Source organism: Opisthocomus hoazin, chromosome 1 (genome assembly GCF_030867145.1).
Source record: "Opisthocomus hoazin isolate bOpiHoa1 chromosome 1, bOpiHoa1.hap1, whole genome shotgun sequence".
NCBI lineage: Eukaryota > Metazoa > Chordata > Aves > Opisthocomiformes > Opisthocomidae > Opisthocomus > Opisthocomus hoazin.
This window is the reverse complement of record NC_134414.1, coordinates 138,562,452-138,585,673: the sequence shown is the minus strand read 5'-3', so window position 1 is coordinate 138,585,673 and position 23,222 is coordinate 138,562,452. Positions and strand designations below refer to the sequence as shown.

General features: G+C 39.7%; 1 protein-coding gene across 1 annotated transcript in view; it reads left to right on the top strand.

Moving 5' to 3' along the window:
- KPNA1 (karyopherin subunit alpha 1) overlaps positions 1-21,225 on the top strand; it is a 55,248-nt gene extending 34,023 nt beyond the window's left edge. The window contains exons 10-14 of the mRNA XM_075437905.1: positions 922-1,000; positions 3,942-4,067; positions 15,687-15,814; positions 16,560-16,738; positions 18,203-21,225. Coding sequence (XP_075294020.1) covers positions 922-1,000; positions 3,942-4,067; positions 15,687-15,814; positions 16,560-16,738; positions 18,203-18,390 — 700 coding nt within the window. The 3' untranslated portion in view covers positions 18,391-21,225. The remainder of the gene's footprint in view (positions 1-921; positions 1,001-3,941; positions 4,068-15,686; positions 15,815-16,559; positions 16,739-18,202) is intronic.
- Positions 21,226-23,222: the final 1,997 nt, after the last annotated feature.

Here is a 23,222-nt window from a genome sequence, read left to right as displayed (position 1 = left end):
GATAATATATACTGGAATTTTCTCTGTGCCATTTTGGTCTATGTTATAACTATCTGCCAATGAAATTGCTGAAGGATATCAAAGGTAGAAATGCAAGAAGCCTTAAAACTTACTAGAATTGACAGTACCAGGGACTGGAAATATAAATAATTTCCTAAACTGGTACTGTAGAAGAGTATACTTACACTTTGGTCAGTAAAGTGTAGCTGTGAGAGTTGGGGTCAGGGAGACTGGCCTTGTTCTGAGCCATTTCTTCAGGTCTGAGGGAAGGACATGGAGCATTCAGTTAACTAAGAACAAGTAGTAATGGCTTTCAGTGATGTAAATAAAAAAGGCTATTAAGGCTTTTAAGATGAAAACAAATTTGATGCTGGATTAATGAATAGAATGTATTACCTAAGGCATCTTTCTGTAAAGAAGCGTTCTTGTTTGAGAAAAGAAGTTCCTTACTTCACCCTTCCTATTCCAGTCCTGATTTAACAATGGGGGGAATGCATATGATGACAGAAGATGATCAAACAGCTGTATGGAGACATGGTTAAGTTAAACACACAGCTTCTATCAGTGTTCCTCTGTCTCATTCTCTGCCTTTGTGCATGCTACATTAAGTATGTTTCATAGTTAAAGCTGATTACTTTTTTCCTCCCAAAGATGCGTATGGTCTGAAGTACTTGTATTCTTTTAATCTCATATTTTATTTTTATGCTGCTGAATGATATCTGAAGACTTAAGTATTTAGAAAGCCTAGGAAGAGTTACCATTAGTTTAAAATCAAAGAATGTTTCAATTCATATAGTGAGAGTTAAGACAGGTTTTAGCAGGGAAGTTTTCCCCTGGCTGATGGATGTTCCTTCTTTGAGGATGTAAAGATGGAGATGCTTCAGGATAGTTAACACTTAGATCTTTCCTTGGTAATTTTAGGCACAATGACTACAAAGTTGTATCTCCTGCCTTACGAGCTGTTGGGAACATTGTCACGGGAGATGATATCCAGACGCAGGTATGGATTCATCTTCTCATGTGTTGTACTGCAATTCATCTTTGTGTTGTGGTAACCTGTTCACAAAAAGCTGCTCTTGTTCCTTTTGAAGTTTGAAGGTGAAGGATTGATGACACTAGTTGCCTCAAAACATGGTTTTCATAATTTTTCTGTTCAGCCCTGAACTGTTGGTGATTCTTATATAGCTATGTCTGGGATTTGTATATAGCTGTGCAATACCATTCGAGGGTTGGTTTTGTTTTGTTTTGTTTTTCTGGTTAGTTTAAAGCAGCTCTGCCTCTTTTCTGAATTTTATGCTGAATGATGTAGGGCCATCATATTTGACATTGTTGACAGTCTGTGACCGAAAAAGAGTGTCTGGTCAGATTCTGGATGGTATGTAACTATGTCTGGGCACATGCTTGGACAGGCATTGGTAGGATTCACTGACTTTCACCACTGTATTAGAATTGAACAGGGAGCCAGGAAGCTTGATGCTTCAGAGGCGCTAGGTTATCATGCTGTTGCTTGGTAGGTTTTGCAAGAGACAGCAGCTCCCATCAGTTTTTAAAGTCTGTGGGAGCGAAGAGTCAGTGCCTTGCATACATGTGTTACTTGTGATCTACTGGCTTGTGGCAGTCTCTTTTTACATGTAGGGCAGAAGCTTCAGTAAAGGGCTTCTGCTGTTGTACCTTATGTTGAAGTTTTTTCCCACTTTTTTTTGCATATTCTGACACCCTTTTGTGACACTTGGTAATATGAGGAAGGAAAGTACAGAGTAGGCTACTGCTTTTCAAACTTTACTGGCTCTTGGCCACCATCTCTGTTTACAAACTAAAAAGCATGCCAGTGTGGTGCAGAGCTGTCTGACAAACGCCCAATGAAATTGGATTGAAGTCACAGGCTCAAAGAAGCTGCTGTGGTGGGCTGTCTAAAGCTGATGGCAGAAATGGGATCAAAAAGTGGTAACAGCTGCAAACAGAGATGTGTGCAGTGGAGGCAGTGAAATGGAGACCCAGGAGGCAGCAGTAGCAGTTAGAAGTGTGAGATGATGTGAAGAGTTCGGAGAAAGATGCTTTCAGTGAGGTGTAGATGCACAAAACTTGTGATTCCCCATTCAAAGCATTAAATTACTTCTTCCATGTAAATAATGCTGAAGTTAAAATCCAGGTTCCTAACCTTGAAGCTTCTTTCAGTGCTTATTTTTTGATTTGTATAAAAGTATCCTTTGGAATTTTGTAGTTCTGTGACAATGAGATTAGAGACAAAGATGAGTTAGCAGCAGCAGGACACTTCGAATATCTTATCACTAGTGCTGGAGGGGGTTAACATGATTTTTTGATTGTTGCAATATTTTTTCAGTAGCCAAATTGCATGGGTTTTCTTGTATTTTCTCAGTGGCTTTTGATTTGCAGATCACTCATAAGAATGAGATTCATTTTCTGATTTCATAGTTTCATTAAAAAAAAAACACAAGGGATTACTAAATTACATGTAATGCAGGTCATTAAATACTGCCTAAATCTTAGATTTCAAATCAAGAAAATGTTTAAAGATTTGTTGCACGCAATTTTTTTTTAAGAGGAACATACCGTAAGCATTCCTAAAATTCTAGAGAACTGCTTAAGTAGGGTAGTTTGGTATTCCTGCCTGCAGGTTGTGCTGTATTCTAAGGACGGGTCCAGAATACATATAAAAATCTTTCATCGGGTGTGTGAGGGAGAAGGAAGAACTCAGTTTTGACGCTTGGTATGTTTCTGAATATGCCAGTAACATACAAGACAGTTGCCTGAAAACCTCTCTGTACAGCCACAGAGCACAAACCTGCTTTTGCTTTGTTTCATTTCCAATACTTTACAACTGCCAGTGCTTGGAGATGGCCAAAACCATAGAAGGTATGTGTGAGGGAAAAAGAAATCTTTTCTGTCCCAGTATATCTTTGATAAAATCCTGAACCATAACCTTTGCTATTTTTAATCTTAATTTGGAATGGACGGGTTTTAGGAGTATGTGTGGAGAGAGAGAGAGAGAGGTGAGCAAGGGAATTCAGATTCCAAGATCAGAAGTCATCATGAGGATTCAGTTTGACTCTCTCATCCTTCTGACCTCCACAAAGGGACTAAAAAATTGCTCATAAAATTCTGTACCACACTGTCTTTCTAAGCTGCCTGCTTTTACCATGCAAGGCAAAACTGCCATGCTTCTTAGCAATATTTTATTTACTTGTAAGAAGTAGCAATTTAATAAAAAAAAATTCTTTGATTTTTCACTCATTGAAGCTTGTTATGCCCTTTCAGAGGGTCAAAAAGCACATTGCTATCAAACATTACATGATCAAGTGTTCCATCTTGTAACATACCTGTTCTGGGGCATTTTCTCTTTTTCTTTAGGCACTTAGTCTTTATTTTGGAAATGCAGATTTTCTTGCAACTTTTCTGCTCTATACATTTGCAATTTTTAACAATTTTTTAATAAGTTACACGTTCATACTGTCATTGGACACAACACTGGCAACAGTCTTCCCCACTGTGCCAGCTAATGCAGAAAGCAGAAGTAGTTGGAGCTTCCAGGTATACAAAAATATAGAAAACAAGAATACAGGAAAATCCTGTCATCTTAATTTTGTTTGGTTGTAATGGGCTTAGTATCTTTTTGTATTCAGGTCACACTGAAATCATAATGAAGGTGTTATCTCTTATCTGAATTACTCAGTTGTTTTGCTCATTAGCTTTCCTACATAGAAAATGCAAACATTTATTTTTTAGTTCTTGCTCTGTTTTGTTTTGTTTTGTGTGTGGTTTTTTTTTTTTTGTGGTGGTGGTTTTTTTTTCCCTTAACTTTATGGGATCATCTGATCGGGTATGTTTTACGGATATTCAAGATACCGTATTCCTTGTTCCTGTGATTCTTTATCCTAGATTTCCTCTAACGTGTGGTTTATTTTTATTTCTTTTGTATTCAGGTAATTCTGAATTGTTCAGCCCTGCAGAGTTTACTGCACTTGCTAAGCAGCCCAAAAGAATCTATCAAAAAGGAAGCATGCTGGACAATATCTAATATAACAGCTGGAAACAGAGCCCAGATCCAGGTAACCTTTTCAGCTATGATCTTACCTTGCAGGCTAGAAGAAACACATGTTGGGCAATGCACTGGTTTTTGTGTATAAAGTGCGTATTTGTGTGTATACACAGTCACAGATATGTAATTACATATAAGGAAAAGTATATTGTAGGCTCTGTGGATAATTAGAATACTTCAGTGGCCCAGTCATCTCTCAAATTCAAATTAAAATTATTTAATTTTATAATCATCTACAGATTATAAGGGAGGAGAGACAGTCATGCAAGAGAATGACAAAATGAGGCTAAGCTCAAAAAAAACGCTTGTTTTAAATAATTTCCTTCATGCTTTTGACAGTCATTGAGATACAGAAATGCTTAAGTAAGAAAGGAATATGCTACAAACTTTGAGAATCAAATAACTTTACAAGTTTTTTAATTTCACCACCAGATCTGGACATCTGCATTGTAAGCTACTTTATTCCTGATCATATTTTCTTATAATTCCTGATCCAGGCAGTTGTACTTAGCTAAATCTAAAATTGCCTTTTATTAAACTGAACGGTAATCGAGGACATCTAACATACTGTGTTGGGATTTGTCCTTACTAATGATGCTAAATTTTGTAATCCCTTCATGTCAAGTGATAGCACACAGAAGCAAATGAAAGCGTCTTGTGTCAGTCTTTAGAATTTGGCCTCCAAAAAACCACATCTTTGTTCTGAGTCTGGACTTAGTGTCAGCCATCAGGAAGAAGTCCCAGGACTTGTCTCCAGATGGTGTAAATGAGAGATTAACCATCTCCTCCCCAGAGAAAGTTTTTTTCTTTGACTAGTTAAAGAACAAACTGCTCAATATTCCTCCCTCCATCCTTCCCCCCTCCAGTTAGAGTGTTTTCAGAACAGCTATACTAGGGGAGTTTTTCCTTGGCTTTCAAGAACAATTCCTCATTCCTTCTATTTTTCAGAAGTGATGGAGAAACAGATTATAGTGAAACCAGGCTTTATCTGGTAAATATGTAAGGTTCCCATCAAGGCAGTTGAATGAAAATCTCCTCATGTAAATCAAATGTAATTCTTCTGAAGTTATGTTTCTCAATGCTCTTCTCCCTCACTGGATACACAGAGTATTTTCAGAGATTGCAGAGGATATGTGGAAGTCCAGTTGGAGATACCTGTTCTTTGAGGAATAGAAATAAATAGCAGAAGTATTGGGCATTAGGAGTATGTGTCTCACTCATTAGTAACCAGGCAGAAACAGTGCATGTTCATGCAGAAGGTAAACCAAATCTTTTACCTTGGCAAGAGGTCAAGGAGTACTTTCTTTCTTCCATATCCTTTTCCTTGGAAGGCAGCCTGACACTTGCTAGTCTTGTATCTGATGGCTCTGGATTGTTCATTCCATATGATCAGAATGAGAATGAAGTGGTTAACCCTCTTCATCCAAGGGATGGAATTACTTGTCTTTCACAGAAAACTTGCAGGTGATTGTAGAAAGGCTGTATGTTTTTCCTGAGGAAAAAGCGTATAACATCCTTTGCAGGTAATTCTTGCAATCTTTTGGTTATATGTTCTCCCTTACAAAGAACACTCAGCTGCTGAAGGGGCAGCGTAAAGTCTTAATGCCTGGAATGAGGTCTTCATCTTCATCTTGGAAAGCACAGGAAATACATTTAGTAGTTTTGTGGACGATAACTCAGTCTCTGCTAAGCTTCCTGGAATGAAGAGTGAATTCTCATCTAACTTAAGAGATGCTTCTATTAGGAAATGAGTAGGCAAGAAAACTTATGAAGATGGAAAGGTGTGTAGGTCCTTCTTGTCAGATGTACGGATGCGACTAAGATGGAAGTGGAACTATGAGCAAAGAAACCTCCTACAGTTGTATTTGCTCCGGCTTTCTCAGTCCAGATTTTACTTTTACCACCGAAGATCTTGTTTTTTGTCAGATACAGAGAACAATATGGTTACTTAATCTAACCTTGGCAGAGCTCCAAGAATTTAGATTCTGCCTTTATTGTGGCTTGTGTGTTAATCTGTGGATTAGCTAAATTTCCAACAAAAAGTGCTGTGTAAAATCAGCAACTGTATCACTGTTTTTTTTCCTGCATCAGCAATTGTAATTATTGTGCAATTGGTAGTGCAGAGAAGGTAGTTACTACTGCTTGTACTAAGGTGAAAATGTTTTTGCCTTTGCTTTTCTTGCAGTGAAGAATCTTTTGGTTGCTTTATCCATGCTGCTATGACCTTAGAGACAGGGAGGAGCAGTATTTTCTCTCTAGAAGGCCATTTCTGCTTTTCCTGGGAAGTCTAAGAGTATATTCTGGGGAACAATCCAGCTCAATACATTTTCTTAACTTTGTGTTTTTTCCCAACTCTGTTAAGAGTTGCTTCAGGATGCACAATCGTATAGGAATGTTGCGAACATAAGAAAAAGAAGAGCTTGAGAAAATCAGATATCTGTACAAATCATTCCATAAGGAAGGAAGTATTGGAAGTGGCAAGAGAAAGTAAAGTTTGCGATTAGAGCATTTTTTCAAAACTTTAGGATCTCTGTTTTCATATTCTTGATCTACTGAAGACACAGTTGTGAAGAGTTCTAGAGGTAACTTAAATTCTAGTGCACCAGAAGCTATTTCAATAATGTATTAACTTCTGCGACTTCTACATAAGTATTCACTGTACCACGTCATCCTGTTCAAGTGAAGCAGTAAGTGCCTGTCCTTGTTTGCACAGTATTCTTACACCTGGTATCCACTACTCAGACATGTGAAAAATAAGGCTTTAGGTGGAGACTCTCAACTATACCCTTGGTAATCCTCTGTCTTCTAAACTGTTGTCACATCTTTATTTGAAAACAAGTAAGGATAAAATAATCTGTCCTTCGTTAAAACAGAATTTACCTAATCTAGCTGAACAGATTCATTAGGTACATCTATGCGTGTGTGTTTAATAGTTTTTAAAGGCTTTGGTGTGTCTTACCACCAGTTCAGATCAGCCCCCTTTCTGCTGAGAACTGCTTTGTGACTTGGAAAGAAGAGGTCGGAAGGCAGGGAGGGGGGAAATTAATGCTATGAGCCATGAATATTGCAGCTTCATTTCTAGCAGGAGATTCTTTAGAAGTACAAAAACCCCCTTAACTCTGCATGGAAAAATAGTTATGGATGTGTGGGCAGCAGCTTGCTTTCTAGGATTCTTACATCAGGAAGAAAACAGTGTCAACTAAATCACCAAAATACATGTAGATTTAAAAGAATCCAGCTTAAGACAGTTTAGGATATGTCATAGAGAAAGATGGAAGCATGTTGATGTCTTACTCAAGTCCAGGGAAGAAATGTGAGAAGCAGCTTCTCAGAAGTGAAAGCTATAGTTCATTTAAGAATCCCTCAGGCCTCACTCAGAGTAATTGAGCTGCCTTCGAACTCGGAACACGCACAGGCTATATATAGTGAAACACTGACTGCCCTAAGTGTGTACTCAATTTAATACATACTGGCAGTTATAAAAATGAGATTGAAAAAATAGTGTTTCTTATTCTGAGCAGGAGATGACTATCCTGGTAATTATGACATTGCAAATAAGTCCATCACGAGGCTTAGATTTTTTGGAACTACAGGAGGAGGCCTGTTAGAGGAAAGTTGTGAAGTAAAGGAATGTTTACAACATGCTTGATCGGAGATCTTGAGGCCACTGATTCTTGGAAGTAAAACTGGCAGTTGAAGGTGTAATTGTAATGATTATCTCCTGTTGAAAGGAAAGTCTCATCACAGATGTGTAACAAATGCTAGAAAGGCTCTAATTCTTTAGTTTCATGTCTCAACCTAGAGAAAGTCATGTGAGGTAGAAGGTGTGATGAAACTTCCTTTCAGCTCCAGAGATGGTGGGTCTGGTTTTCTCAGAAAACTCCTTCTCTGAGGTATAATATCAGACGACTCCTACTCAACGTCAAAATCATTGTAACATTTGAGCTGAAAAACACTTTCTGAAATTGGAAAATCCTGTTTAGTAAGGTGTTTCTTGACGACAGTCATATGCTAAAATGGAGAATAAAAGCCTAGTCTGTTTTCAGTAGCTGTGAGGACAAAGGATAGTTCTCATCTGGGAAGAATACGTGATTTAACTAAGTTCATAGATGAACCTATTTCATCTGTGAGTGGAGGTTTTTTTTTTCTTTCTCTAAATTAATTTAACATTGTGATGAATTAAAACATTATTTCTTGAGAACTGGTCTTGCTTACAGAAGGAATTCTAAAATACTAGATGCAGCTCTAAACTAAATTTATTCATTTTGAACATGCACAATCTTTAGCCAGAAATCAGGCAATAATAATTTCAGCACATGGTAACTTTTTTCCCTGAAAATTAAAAGTCTGCCTGGCATAGTAAACCGCATTATTGTAAGTTACCAGCTGAACTAACTAGTGGGTTGTTGCTCCAGAGCAGTCAGGATTTTAGAATACTATGAAAACTTTGGGTAGTGCTCAAGCCATAATCTCACAATCCCTTCTGCACTCCAAGAAGAAAATGACATATTTTGGCAAATCTAATAGGTATTTTACCTAACCAATATTAACAGACAGAGCTATATTTAGTGTTGTTTAAGATTGCATTGGGTTACACTCTCGCCATCCACCCACTCTGAAGTATAGAAATACAAAGTTAGAGGGAAGGACTTCTATATTCATTTCCACTTTCATACTGCCTGCAATGCTGTTTGGTGGCACGCTCTAAAGGCTTTCACTGCCATTTCTAAAAGATAAGACAACAGCCTATCACAATTAGATTTGCACTCAAACACAATCAAGTAAACCCGTTCTAGTGTTAAGGCGATGTAAGTTAACATGCATGAAATGTGTGCAAGTCAGTGCTGAACTTTCTTTTGTAGCTACTGTTAAAACACAGGAGGTTTGGTTTTTTTTTCCCCGCCAAAGGTGGAAGTGAAAGCCTTCAGAGTGTGTTATCAACAGTGCCTAGGCAACAGAAAAGCATGGTGGAATACAGCAGTCTTTCCCCTCTTTATTTCTGTGCTTTTAAGGTTTGGGTTGGATGTGTGTATCCTGATGCAGTCGTGATTGTCACTAAGTATAGTTTTTGTTTGTTAATTTCCTAGTTTGTATACAGCTTTGCTGTACTTCAGTGGATAGCTTCCCCAGTCAGGGAGAAGGGGAACTACATCTTCCTGGGAGTCAGAAGGAGAACTGCACAGCTGAAGCTAAATCCTGACTGTCGACCCTTCTGAAGGGTATGAAAGGCTATCACACACCCCAGGAAATGTTCTGTGACTTAACTTCGCAACCTGTTGAAAAGCTATGAAAGGCAGTACATCAGACACAATCTTCTGTATCTGACAGTGAAGACATCATAGGAGTTCTCTCCTGTTAACAGGTTAAGAAACTTACCACTTCTTTTTTCATGTACCTTAAATTCTTGCAAGAACATCTGAAAACTGGAGTATGGCTAGGCACGGTAGCAACAGGATCTGTGCTGTATTTGTCCTCCTTTAGGGTTTCCTATTCTTGCTGAAATGTGACGTGGGCAAGTGTAGCAAATGATTAATTGCCCGTCAGTTTTAAAAACTCTGGAATGAAAGTAATTGTTACAGACTGGGTTAAAGATACAAGGGAAGAATTGTCAGAGGCTCTTCTCCAAAAAGACCACAGTATTGCTGGGGACATGGAAAATGAATTACATGATTCACACAGAGTTGGGGCCTACACAGGCAAACTGTGTATCAAATTACTTCAGTATAAAGTGTGTTTAGTTTATGCTATTGTTGCACACATGGTCTAAAAACTTCACATGCTGTTTGTGGTGGCAGGACTTCAAAAAATATCTCAGTTAGGAGGAAAATATGGCATTGCTGACAAAGTCATATTTGTTTGAGCACCAGCAAAAGTCAAAGATTAGTCTGTCAGGTTAAAGTTTGTGTTTAAGTACAAAATATGTTTTCTGGCATGTGGTGAATCCCATACATCATACCACATTGAGGGCAGCAAAGCTAGAATACCTTTAATTCCTTTATTCTGCCTGCAAACTTCAGCAGTCAGCGGTGTATTTTGCCATCTTATTTTTGTAGGATGGACCCTAGAAGCTGGAGACACCTCAACAAGGTGTTGTTCGTTATAGTGCAGGTTATTCTGACAGTGGCAGCAACCTTGCATAAAGTGGCTAGCAGCTTGCTTTATACACAGTTTGGAGTGCATAGGCTTAGGTGTCTGTGTCAACAACGTAAAGGTCTACTAGAACTGAGATCTGAAGTGCTTCCTTCCTGACTCTCAGATGGCCGTGGTCTTGTACTCATGCCATCATGTTAAGTAGCTTTGGCATACAAATATTTGCTATATTATTTAAAAAGCAGTTGTAAATTCAATCAATAAACATGGTAACTGGGACACAAGTAACTGAGACACCTCTATGAACTGAAATTTTCAGCCAGGAGATCATAGCAGCCAGGCTATATTCACAGCTGCCAGCTAGTGGTGACTGTAATCTTGAGTTGTTAAAGGTAATGAGAGAGCTTGCAGGAGCAGGAAAGCAGTCATGCTGTAAGACTAGATTGCTTTCATGTTTATGTGATGAATCATATGTAGAGACATGATGCCAGCACTTGCATGCTAAATGTATAGGTGTACTTTTGCATACCATGAATGATTTATTTGTGGGAACTCAAAAGGGAGGAGAAGAAAATTCACTTGGTATTGACCAGCTTAAAAGACTAATTTAATACACTACTGCTGAAGACCTGTTCCCTAGCAGTGACTACAATGTATTTAATTCAACATCCATGCAGATGTAGTATAATTCTGAAAATTCACTTTTATCTGGCTTCACACTCCAAAAATTAAATACTATAAAGTGAAGAAGCTTGATTAAAATAAATAAGAAGCATAGAATGTTTCCAAGAGACAGTCAACCCTCTTGGAGGGCCACAGCACCAGGGATACCAGCTATTAAAAAAAAAATATATAAAACCCCAAAACACAATAAAGTTGACACTTCAAAAGTGAGGGCCAGATTTGCTGAAGGACCGAGCATTACCATTCAGTTCAATGTCAAATTAAAATTGAAAATTCAGAGTGCAGGTAAAATTCAAGTTCGGTTTTCTGAAAACTTGTAGTTACAAGGCAAGATGGGCTTCACTTCCAACAAATGTCAATGGATGCAGTTGGGCAAAAGTCTCAGTGTTAGTTTAATGTATTAAAGGATGAGTTCTGGATTACCTATTATGCAGAAAACAGATTTCTAATGTATTTTGAAGATACCACCTCAGTGCCTAGTAGTAGCAGCCTAAAGCCAGTGTGAATATTAGAAATCATCAGGAAAGGGATAAAAAAAAAAAAAAAACAACGAAAGGGGAATCCTTGTTCTTGTTCTAGTTTAAGTCTGCCACGTTGTCCTGTGTGTAGATCCATCGTCAGAGGATATGGTAGGAGTGGGTGGTAAGGAGGGACCATAAAATTTCAGCTGGATCCCATAGGAGGAACAACTACGTAGACTATGAGACAAGCAAAGGGAGATATGGCAGAGTTCTGTAGAAACGTGGGTGGCATCCTAGAAAGTGATTGAGAAATGATTGTTCTTTGTTTTTTGAGTAAGATCCTTGAAGGAAGAGGCATCATAGAAATTACTAGGTGCTGTGTTTAGGTCAAACAAGCAGGTATCTGCTCATACAGGTGTAGTCAAACTGGACCTTGTTGCTGCAACTGTGAATACTTGAAAAGGAGAAACAGAAAAATAAACATAACTAGAGTTTACACTTCCATGTGCATCTGCTGTTGATTGCTGTTGGAAGCCGGATGTTGGTATGTTTTGTTCTTACATGCAAGCACAAGACTAATTTGGATTGGAAAAATTCATTTAAAACTGCTAAAAATGAGACAGGTTTTAGAGTGTGTCTTTAAGTTTTGGTTACTCTGTTGGCCTGCTATTATACTCCTTGAAAAATTCTGGTCATATTTAGAGGGCATAGAAAAATGCAAGCATTACAGCTCATCAGCAGCTCAGAATGTTTAAACATCCTTTATGGCACGTGTGAGGCAGTTGCCCACTATTTTCATGAATGGCATTTTTCATTTTTCAAGCAATAATGGAACAGGTGGCAAAGAGTAGAGATCTGCAGTAGCTTGTACATCCGTCCTTAGTTTACAACTTGATTTTTTTTAATTTCCTTTTTATTTCTTTCACAAAGTTCTTGTTGAACTGAAATACCTAAAGCGTGTTAATTTTGAGTGAAAGCTATACTTGCCTTGAGCATTTCTATATGCGCTACATTGCTGTAGTCTTCAATACGCTTCCACATGTCAGACACACACAGCATAGTAATGCTAAAAAAGTAATTTGAATTAACACTTTCTAAATCCTCATAAGTTTTAGGTACCTCATTCTGCCACAGTCCTTTAGGGTTTTGTTCTGCCTAAGGTTTGATTTTCTTCAAGGAAAAAAAAAATTCAGTAGTTTACTATTTTATCACTTAGAAGGAATTTAACTGAAAAGGAAACATTGCCTGTTTCCAAAATAACTGTGGAACCTGTTCCCATGTAAAACGTCACAGAGCTTGGAATCCTTCGGTATTCTAGTTTGCTTTCAAGAGTAACTGCTGTGGGCAAGGCTGCAAGACATGGGGTGTAAATAATAGATACTGCTGGCGCATTCTCTGTATTAATGCTTTATTGTTTCCGCCCTTGTTGAGCTTAACTGGACTTTTGAAATCTAGTGAAGATATTAAGGTTAAAGCAAGTTATTTTCTGACCTAGTTAATGTATTTTTTTAAAAACAATCTAAGCTCTGACAGTTTCAACTATTCAAAACCTTTGCTGTGTTATAGAGGGACAGTTAAGTACCTTTAACAGGGATTCATGCTAGGGTGGGGTGGTGACAGCACTTACATTGCATGCCAAGCAGTAGGAAACATAAAAATATAGTGACTGATAATCTGCTTTTCTTTTGAACCAGTCTCTTTCGGTGAAGTGCCTTATGAGAGGCTGCAGTTCACTGTGGTGTTTTAACCTGTTCTGCTTGGGTAAAGATAGTCAACTTGACTGTAAAGCAGAAAGTAAACAAGATGTCCATAGGCTTTTATACAACAGAATGAGAAACAGAAATAAATAGAAATAGAAATAAGAGCACTCACCCAAGAGATGTGAGATCTGGATTCAGTTCCTTCTGAAAAGGTTCAAATGCACATTTCTCCACTCTGAGAAGAGTAATTTTACCCACCAGTCTTTGCATTGAAGCAAAGAGTTCAAAATTGATTGAGCCAGAAGGAAAACAGTAACAATCTTCTGTGATTCTCCCTCTTGTTGCCCTCTCATTGCTAGTGCCCTTTGTTGTGGAATTCTTCTACTATTTTGCAAGTTTAAATTGAAATATTTGAAGGTAACTTTTTTTTTTCATTGAGAAGGCTCAAAGTATGTTGTTACTGCCTGCCAAGATGTGCTGACTTAGTTGCGTGCTGTCAAGTAACATACTCTGATTTTAGTACTTACTAAAGAGGTTGGTTTTAAGAAGACAGTTTCTAAGGAAATAGATCTCATGTAAAAGCTTTCTTTTGGGGAGAGTATTTAAGAAGCCATAAATAGATTTTTGACATGTTCTTTGCTAGAATAGTAAAATACTAATGCCCTCACGTATCCTATCCTAGATCTGTATCAAGCTCTTTTGGTACAAAATACTTAACATCCCTTAACACACTGGTCTTATAAAGGCTTCCACCTCAACAACGCCTTTGTATAGTACTATCTGGACTCACATAAAATGTAAGTGTAGACTGCCAAGCCCCCTTTCTCCTCTCCAGCTGGTCAGGACTGAAGTTCACTAGTGAAAAGTTGTATTCCCTTACTCTAGATCCACAAGCACACATGCACATTCATGTATCTCTTGATATCAGTGTGGGCTCTCTGCCCATCTACTGTCTGTGGCTGCTTCCTGAGCTCTCTTAACTTGCTGTACTTGGCTCCTGCTTACTGGCTAGTTCAGCCTGATTCTTGCTAGTAAACAGATGCACGCACTTGTCTCAAGCATCCCCACACTTGCAGACCCCTGGAATATCAGCATGGGCCCTCTGTCCATGCCTGGATCCTGGGCCTCCTACTTGCTGCCTAGTCCAGTTTGCCAGCAAATTACGTACTCCACAATCCTCCATTCCCACCATTGTGTTTGTGGATAATGTAATTCCCCCCATCCCATGGAGCTGGTGCCCAGGCACTTGGGTCCTGTGACATGTAGCCCCACTCCAGCTGAGGTACAGAGACCCTCACTCAACTTCACCCCAGTCCCACTAGTAGCTGGTATCTGGGCATGTGGGCTGTATGGACTGTGATCCGGCACCAGTGCTGTGACCCTCACCTGCTCCAGTTGCAGGGGCCCCTTCACCCAATGGCTGACACCAATTGCTGGCCCTGAATTCACCCTTTATGGGCACCCCAGAAATATGCTCCCTAGTCCATGGCCCCTCCAGCTACTGATGCTGAGACCCCCACCCATTCCAGTTGCAGGCCCCACAGACAGATTTCTCCTGAGGTCTGATCTGCTTGCTGGTCCAAATTCGGTCATGCTGGTCTTCTCAGTTGATAGCACCTAATGCTTACAAGCATTCACGAGGGCTAGAGAGGGAGGTTGTGTGGGAAGATAGTTAAGAAAAGATTCATTATAAAATTTTGCACAGTCCCACTTGTACACATCTTATCAGTTACAAAATCCAGGATGGCTCTCTGCAAAGCCGTGCCTCTAGTTTCTTCATTAATTAGTGACTGGAGACTTTTCCTCTTCGTGATTATCTCTCTTATCCCTTGTCTATCAGATTTGTGTCACTGTGTGTTTTATTTATTACTTTCCTGTTATTTGTATCTCCCTTTGAGCTGAAAATGTCCTTGATCTGATAACCTTAATGAAGCAGATACTTTCACAGAATTTGCCTTTACCAGTTTTGTGATGGCTTGTATTTGTAAAACAGTAGTTTAAAAATGTAATCCTAAACTCTCGCTTCTTTGAATAAACCTTATGGAAGTGTTTTGGATCTTTGTCATACGTGTGTAACTAAACTGGTTTCATTTGTGTCTTATTGGAAAAGGTTCTTTCCAGAGGAACTTTCTAGAAACTTTGAGCTGCTGACTAAATACTCCTTTGACTTACATCAGTTTGGTGGGCTAAGCAGTTAACCATACTACCGAACTATCCACTGCTTTGCCTTTTTGCCAGGAAGGGACCTATTGGTGCTTGTTTTGAGGAGTTCTTACAATACATTCTTTCTTTGCTCTGTTGTCTTACCCAGTGGAAATGTAGTATGACACACAGGCTTATGAAGTTTTTTCTCTGTTTAGGGGATCTTGATGACTTAGTGGTTTACTGACTTCATAGCTGAGTGGTTCACTACCTAGAAAAATAAGGGAAGTATGGTATTCTTTTGCTGTCAAAGTATGATTAAGTAACACATTAGATATGGCAGTCTGAACGTGTTTTGAATTCTTTTGGGATAAGCAAGACCCCGGCAATAACTAGGGTTTTGAATGTAAAACTGTAAACTGATTTTTGCCCCTTGATAAGTAACGTTTCATTGTTAAATGTGTTGTGCTGAGCATAGATATTAACTAGGTCAGGACAAGGACGTTATTTCTAATGTTTATTATAACCCTGACATGCCATGTCTTTTTTCAGACAGTCATAGATGCCCATATCTTTCCAGCTCTTATAAATATTTTGCAAACGGCTGAGTTTCGGACAAGGAAGGAAGCTGCTTGGGCAATCACAAATGCAACATCTGGAGGCTCTGCTGAACAGATCAAGTATGAAATAGTTCAAATCTTTCAATGCAATTGGGTGAATTAGTGTTTGTGCAAGAAATCAAGCTAATAACCTAGAAACTGGAAAACCTTTCTGTATGCTTCCAGTGTTTGTCTCCAGAGAGACCACATCTTTGTATTGAGTTGTGAATGAGGCATTCATTCCTTTAGGGAGAAATCAGCTTGGGGAGAATTTCAGCTGTAATACTTACTTCGTTAATTGACCCATTTCTTTTATGTGAAAAAACTAAAGGCAACTTTTAAACTCATTTTCTTGTGGTCACTGTAGAGTGTAACAAAGTGCATTAGTAGTCTGGAGAGGAATAGCTCAGCCCCTCAGTCAAGGGCATTGTGTGCATTGTTTTTCCTATTTAATTTGTACCAGTACGTTATGCTTATACGCAATTTTGTATAAAATGATAACATTATAGATATGTTAAAATAATATAGTTGCTATTAATATAAAATATTTATAAATTATAGAATTATAAATGTAAGTTACAAAATTAAATTATTTCATATCTACACATATATAGGGAGATACAGAGAAGGTATTTTAAAGTTATTTTTATTGTTTCAAGATAATAGACTAGATACAAATAGATATCTATAATTTCTCCAGTTTCTCCAGTCGAGTTGATATTTTACCTGATTGTTTTGGTTCTTAGACCTTCACACTAGGTGCTTAAAGGGCTACACTAATTATGATTTACAGACAATTTACTGGGTTCCATGTGGTGTTTTTCAGGTATTTAGTAGAACTGGGATGCATCAAACCACTCTGTGACCTCCTCACAGTAATGGACTCAAAGATTGTGCAAGTAGCACTGAATGGGCTGGAGAACATCCTGAGGCTTGGAGAGCAGGAATCCAAACGCAGTGGCACTGGCATTAATCCTTACTGTGCTCTTATTGAAGAAGCATACGGTATGAGCTGTGGAAGACTCGGGCTAAATCAACGATCACGAACCCATTAGAGTTGCAGTGTAGACCCAATTCTATTAATTTCCTCATCGCTGTTATCTGAAAATTAACTGTTCTTTGACAAGTGTCCATTTACCAAAATGCTCCAAATTTTTTTACATTATCTTTGTCTGTATGTAGATTGGAGACAGTGTGTGCGGATCTGCTTAATTCTTTTGACTCTGAGGGAGCCTGCTGGGTGTCATTCAGCCTCAGTGTCTTCCCTCCACAACAGATAAAAGTTCAGGTGCACTACCCTGTTGCTCAGGTTGCAGACCTTTCCCTTCCCTCTCTGCTGCCCTGTAGAATTATGTCAGCAGCAGCATCTTCTGCGTTTGCCTTTGCTGTGCTGGAGTTCTGGCATGTACCAGCATGATTTCATCCCAGTTCTGAGGTACTGCTGCTCTTAAGGTTAGTTTCCTTGTTGATTGGCAAGTACTTACTAAGCAAAATAAAAATAGTTATCAAGAGCAGTATAGAAGAAGATAGTATTACAGAACATGGTTTCTTTAACCGTGTTTCCCTTCATGGTTACCTTGACTTCCAGGGAGGAGTTATATCAGAATAGGATTTTCTCTTGTCTGCTTCTAGGTTTTAACTTCCCTTTTCATGTCAGTGTTGCAGAAATGTCTATAGAGAATTGTTTCCTGTAGTCTTCATGCACAGTAAACGGAGCAGACAAGAAAGCGACTACGACTCCCAGTATTAGAGATTTATTAGAGTGGCTAAGACTTGGATTTCATAATAGCATCATTCCTAGGTATCAAAGGTAGTTTAGCTTGCTGTATTGTATTTTCATTTGTTTCTGACTACAAGGCCTGAGCTTGCCCATCTGCTTAATGTCGGCCCAAAAACTGGTTGCATGACTTTAACTGCATTTGTATATACATGTGATACAGATTAGGTAATGGAGTCTCCATCCTTGGAAGTTCTGAAGACTTGGCTAGATACAGCTGACCTAATCTGGTGTTGGTAGTAGTGCTGGGCTGGGCTGCAGGCTGGACTAGAAGATTACCAGAAGTCTCTTCCAGCTTGCAGTTATGTGATTGTGTACTTGTGGTCCTTGTAAACAAAGCACTGTGAACACACTTTCAGGAAACATGGTCCTAAGAGACTCTTTAGAAGAGGTCTTTGAGGCCTTGTTCTTTACATGTTCAAGCTTGTTGATTTCATTTTTGGAGTGAAAGGGTAGTGGCAGACAGAAAGTGTGGAACACATCACACAGTTACAGGGAACTTTGTAGTTCAGCCTGTTTTTCCTCGGTTGTGGAGAGTGCAAGTTCGGTAAGGGTCACCATAGAGGGACCTGTTCTTTCTGAAGGTGGGAAAGAATTGTCCTGGAACTTGATGTTCACAACAGACTGAAAAATGATCATGGGTTGTATGCTTTCACTGATCTATAGCTTTTACATCCTTCTTTTCTCTGCAGGCCTGGACAAGATTGAATTCCTGCAGAGCCATGAGAATCAAGAGATTTATCAGAAGGCCTTTGATCTGATTGAGCACTACTTTGGAACAGAGGATGAAGACAGCAGCATTGCCCCACAGGTGGATCTCAGCCAGCAACAGTACATCTTTCAGCAGTGTGAGGCTCCCATGGAAGGCTTCCAGCTCTGAGGTGCCCCCTGTGCTGTGTGCTCCTCTACCTAGCCAATCCTGTTGTCAAGCCACAAGCCACCCGTGGAGTGATTCTCTCAATGTTTTCCATAACCCTGTTTGCGCTCATTCGCTTGCCTTGTGCACATGCTCTTACATACGTCTGGAAAACTTTTGGCTCTCTGTGGCAGGATGGCCCCTCCTTGGCAAGGGGTCGCCAGAATCACCCTTCTCCTCTAGATTCTGAACCTCTCCACTGTCATCTTCGTGGAGCTGAGGCACCTTTCTATACTTCGAGATACTTCCATCTCCTACTACAGGAAAATAATCCCTCCTCCACTGGCCCCCACACTCCAGGCATCCAAGATAAGGCTGCCTTTCTCTTGTATTTGCTGCAGTGTGTGCCTGCAGTCCAGGGAGACATTCAGACTTTCTGAGAACGTACCTGAATTCATTCCCCATATTCTTCCCTGGATGCCTCCTTGGATGGCTGTGTGAAATGCGTTAGATCTTCACATGCAGTGTATCTACTTTGCTGTATGTGCGAGCTGGGGTTATTGGCATATAGAACATGTTACAAATAATGGAATAAGTTCTCCATCCCCTGCAACAACAGGCTGCAATGGACATGTTTTCTGATTCTTACGAATGCTGAACACATCTGGCTCCATCCCTTCTCAACACCAAGCTCCCAAGCTGGATTGCAGACCACTGTGGAGATTTGTATACCTTCCCAGTCTTTCCTCTCCATCCGCAAAAAAAGAGCCTGTGAATAGGTCACTCTTACCACCTCCCCAGAAATGACTTTCCAAACCAGCTTCTAGAATGGAGAAACTACCCTCACTTCTGCTTGCCAGCACGGTAGGATCCAGCTGGGCCTTCCTGAAACGTCAAGCCCTTTCTGGCTTCATGCTCCAGAGTCTGGTCCTTGATATTATAGTTATCGCTGAAAAATCCCTGTCTCTTTACATTTTTATGCAGCGTGACTTGAACAGATTTATCTTCTGAAAAATTACCTTCCGAGTACAGAAATCTTAATTTGTAGAACTTAACACAAGGAGCGTTAGATCTCCTTTTCATTTTCACAAGACAAGAGCTTCCTCTCCAGCTCACCTGATAAAATAGAGTCCTCCTGGTCAAGCCCCTTATTTAACAACTAAAAAGACACTACATTCAAAGGATAGTAATATTATACCCGGATCTGCCCGGCCTTTTCATTTCATTTTTCCGTTTTGCTGTTTACGAGACTTCAGGTGAATTAGCATGGAATGCATGGTTCCTACAGGTGACATCTGTAAGGCATCGCTGACTGCATGACAGCTGTCATCTGCAGCTGTAGACTGCCGTTCTGCTAGCAGCATGTTCTTGGCTCCGCAGCCTGCTTGGATCACAAACATCTGATGCAAAGGCCAGCCACTCCTCACTGAGTTCAGCTGAAATTGACACCAAACTCTTCACGCAACTGGGGAGATGCCACGTGATTGAAAGTGGTGGTTCCATTTCTGTAAATGCAATGGATTCTCCAGGCCGTCCGCTCCCCCCTGCATCGGGCTATGTTCTTTCAAGCCATTTTGGATGCTTGGAACACACATTTGTCCATTGTAAACATTTCAAAATCGCCACTGACAACTGCAGTGTCATGTACCTGTGGTAAATGTTAGTGGCAGAACTGTCTGCAAGATCCTCCTTATGACTCCTCTCAGTGACAAGCCACTGCAAAAGCAAAAAGAGCTCATTGGATACAGAATAATAAAAATACGCAAATCACTTGTCAAACTGCTGAAAGAAGCTAGGCAAAGGCCTGAACATCAGCTCTGTGTGACCGTTATTTAAGCAGTCTTCACTTCTGTCTGTGCTTCAGGATGGAGACTCTGACCTGTGTGGCCACTGCAGAAGCCACCTGCTGCCTCCCTAGCTAAGCCAGTTGGCCTCCACCTTCCCTCTCCCAGTTATTTTCTCTAGTGCTGCTTTGTGCTGAAGGAACATTTAGTTTACTGCACTTGATCTGTAAATGGACTTTGACTCTTTGTAATTTTAGGGGGTTAAATTTGGTGGTTAATTTAAAAAAAGCAAAAAACCCCTCAATGTTGCCTTTACATCACATATAAATAACTGTGTTTCTCTTTTCTTGAAGGGTGATAGAAGCACTGATTAGTAGCAAAATCTTGTTTTAGCTTTTGGATTTTTTTGTGCTGGATTTTTTTACGTGTAAATTTCCAATAACATGTCATTTCTATAAGATTTGTTTAAAATCATGTACCTCTTATTGGATGGTATAAAAATGCTACATATTTTGTAAACAAATCTGAGCAAAGTGTGTGTGCATATATTCTGTATATTCATATATGTATATTCTGTGTATATATACACTAGTGTGTATATATACATATATACACACACACGTATATATATACACACATGCATATGTGTGTATATATCTACATATCTATATATCTATATATATATAAGTGTTTTCTCTTCCAGGCTAGTGAAAACAATGTGGTGCATTGGCGTTTCCCTCCCCCGTCCCCCAAGAAAATAATGACAATTGCCTCTAAATGAGTGAATTAAAAAAAGAGTACATTTAAGCTGAATGGTGTGCCTTCCTGTGTAAGGAGCCTGGCCAGTGTTTGTTACTTTTGCAGTGGATATGTGAATTCAGATCAGATAAGTATAAATCTTTAAACTTGGTATGTTTGTTTGAAGTGACAGGCTTGGTTGACACAGGTAATATTGTTGTCATATATACTTAGACTGTGTAAGGCATTTGACTGGTACTGCATAACATTTTGACTGAAAACTAAAACAATGCAAAAATCAACGTGGCACACATTAAATGGATTTAAATGTGGCTAACTCATAGGTCTCAATTTAATTTTAAATGGTTCTTAATTGAGTGTATTTCCATCAGGATCTTCCAGTAACCAGTTCTTGGCCTTGCTTTACTTAGCCTTATTAATGGGTTGAAAAGAACCAAAATTTACTTCTAATAAAGGCTGCAAATTATGTGAGTATGAAAGGGAGATCAGACTTGTGAATTATGACAGGAGCAGCTCACTGATACAGGCTGATCAGAATTACTTGGTAAACCAAGGGCAAATAAACTATTTGCATTTTAATAGAGCCAAACCTGGCGTGTAACGTTACCCATCTAATAAATAACATTCAGGCCACAGGTGAAGGACTCTGGGAGGAAAAGTGCCTCTGAATGAGTATGAGGATCATTACACGTTATCACTTGAACACTGCTTCCGAACGTGATTCTCTGTGGCTACTGTAATGCTTATACATACAAGAACAAATCTGCAGTAGAAATGGGGAATTTTTATTAACTTTATATTTGGCATTGGTGCAGCTTTTTTCACAGGAATGCTCTCAGTGTTGCTATCAGCAGATAAAAAGAGTTGCTAAAAAATTAGGAACAGCAATGGCTGTTAAAAGGTTGTAAGTTCCATTCAGATGAGAAATGAGGCATTTTTTTGAGTGACATGAGAGTAACAAGGGTTATGTCCCCTGCTAGAAACATTGAAACCAGCGTTCTCTGCTTTCCTGAAGGATGTGCTGCTGCTCAAACAGGAGCTAACTCGGGGAACACCTCTAGCTTCCACCTTTGTGAAGGTCACTCTGTGTATTAAATGATCTGGTTTTGTTTTTTGTGTAAGTGGGAAACAGCGTGGTTTCATGTGCGGAGGCTAGGCCAGGGAGCTGTTGGGGCTCTTGGGTTCTTCTCTTAGTTCTGCCTTTCGGTGTGTAGTGCCAGAAAAGTGATCTCACATATTTTCTTCTCCCCTTATCCTGAAAATGGAAGTTAGTGCATTTATTTCTGTCTGCTTGTGGAGATCCCGTCTAAGCACCTTCCAAAAACCCCACAAGCTGCTAAGGTGAAAAGATTCATGAGAACAAGAATCTCTGAGTTGTTCTCGCAGCATCAGTTAAACTGGGTGTTAGAAAAGGGAAGATGTGAGACTACCTGGAATTGTTATCTAGCGATCCTGTCCGCAGACCTGTAATGCCTTTTGAGTGTTGCATATTTGCTGGGGCAGCAAACAGGAGCTGTCATTCTTTCTGTTGGTAAAGCTCCCAGTAGGATGTGGCAGGGTAGCTCTCTTGGATTCAGGAGGATGCAACAAACGATGGGGCAGAAGGTTATTTAAAGCTCAGTAACTAAGCCAGGACCAGTGCTTGGGCTTCCTGGGAAGACACTACACACACAAACAACCCTTTGAAGGAACCGCTGCCTAGAGACTTCAGCCAGTTCTTAAATTCCTGCATTGGTTCCCTGATGCAAACCAACTACTGGTGGCCAAAGTCCCTTCATTTAGTGTTAAGGGAAGGGAAGGAGGCAGTGATCCCGGAAAACCCCCATGTTCTCAAACCTGCGTTTCTGTAACTATCAGCACTGAGAGTCTTAAGAACCAAGTCCCACCACCCAGTCCTAAATGTGACAGTGCTCCTGGTGATGCACCTCTGTGCTTCCCTGAGGATTTCCAGAACCACTGTTGTACCTCTGTGCCAGCTTTAAGTAATTCCCATATTTTCCAGCATGGTTTCTTTGCTTCTGGGGTTGCCATAACACATTGTTCATACTTCCCCATGACTATTTTAGCCAGTAGACATGAAAGTCTTTCTTCAGATGCCTGAGTCTTGCTAGGAAAATAAACAGGACCTTTTTCTGGACTGCTGTGGCCATGTCCGTAGGGTTCTTGCATGCTCTTCTAAGGTGGTGTTCAAGCTGTCAGATTGATCATTGCACTGGGAGGTTTCAGTTGCCTCTGGAATAGGTGCAGCAACGTGGCATATGGTACAGGATTGATAATTTGACTTTTCTGAATAAATGTGAATGGTGGTGCAGA